Here is a 1,006-nt window from a genome sequence, read left to right on the forward strand (position 1 = left end):
TAACTGAACTGACTTGAATTATACATCTTTCTTCACAGAGAGATCTCACAGAATGATGTCTTGGAAGTGATAGAGGCGAATGTGTTCTCCAATCTGCCCAAATTACATGAAATGTAAGCAAGAACCTATGGGGTTTGCTCATGACTGTTCTTGACCATCACCTGAAAGTCTGCTTCTATTCCCGGCTCTGCTCTGTCCTCATATCCATACTAAAATTTCATTTTAAGATGAAAGTCAGCCCAAAGGGCACTCTGCCTGTGTCCAGGCACCAATCCAGAACCTAGTCATACCCCATTTCCCCTACTCCCAGAGTTGTTTGCATAGTAAACCCAAGAACTTGGCTCTGAGACTGCCAGCAAGTATCTCCACCTCATCCTCTCATTCAAAGTTATTCCACAGTCAAAAGCCAGTAGTTGAAGATGAGTAGTCCTAGTCTGAATACTTGCCTATGTCATATAATCACAAAAAAAACTTTGGCCAAGATACAAAATCATTCTGAGCCTTAGTTTTCTTATCTATAAAATGGGAACAATATAATTGCATGCCTCATGATATCACTGTGACAAATGTATGATATGATAAATGTAAATTAGATCTAATACATCAACTGGCATGAGTGTGTCAATGATTCTTGCTTCCCCTACTCTTCCAATCAAATTTCCTTTCTCTTGTTGACATTCTAGGTTACAATATGTCAGTACTCACACAAATCCACTTCTGTTTCATATAATGACCATAAATTACTTCATAGAATCATAGGCTAGCAGACACTTTAGAAATGGTCTAGTCCAGAATTTTCCAAAGTAGACTGCGTATCATTAAACACTCAGGAATTTTTTGTGTTTAAAAAAGAATGGGAGATTATATGGTCAAATAAGACTAGGAAACATTGGGAAAATCAATCTAGATTCACTTACTATAGGAAAACTTCTCAGAACCTGTAATATGAGGATATATACTTGGCTCTCCAAGAAAGATATTATATTAAACGGCTCTCAACTAATGT

General features: G+C 37.2%; 1 protein-coding gene across 2 annotated transcripts in view; it reads left to right on the forward strand.

Moving 5' to 3' along the window:
* Nucleotides 1-1,006, forward strand: part of FSHR (follicle stimulating hormone receptor) — a 129,791-nt gene that overhangs the window by 88,520 nt on the left and 40,265 nt on the right. For both annotated transcript variants that reach the window (XM_006083364.1, XM_006083365.1), the window contains exon 3: nt 39-113. In XM_006083364.1, the coding sequence (XP_006083426.1) occupies nt 39-113 (75 nt within the window). The remainder of the gene's footprint in view (nt 1-38; nt 114-1,006) is intronic.

Source organism: Myotis lucifugus, unplaced genomic scaffold (genome assembly GCF_000147115.1).
Source record: "Myotis lucifugus unplaced genomic scaffold, Myoluc2.0 scaffold_6, whole genome shotgun sequence".
Lineage (NCBI taxonomy): Eukaryota > Metazoa > Chordata > Mammalia > Chiroptera > Vespertilionidae > Myotis > Myotis lucifugus.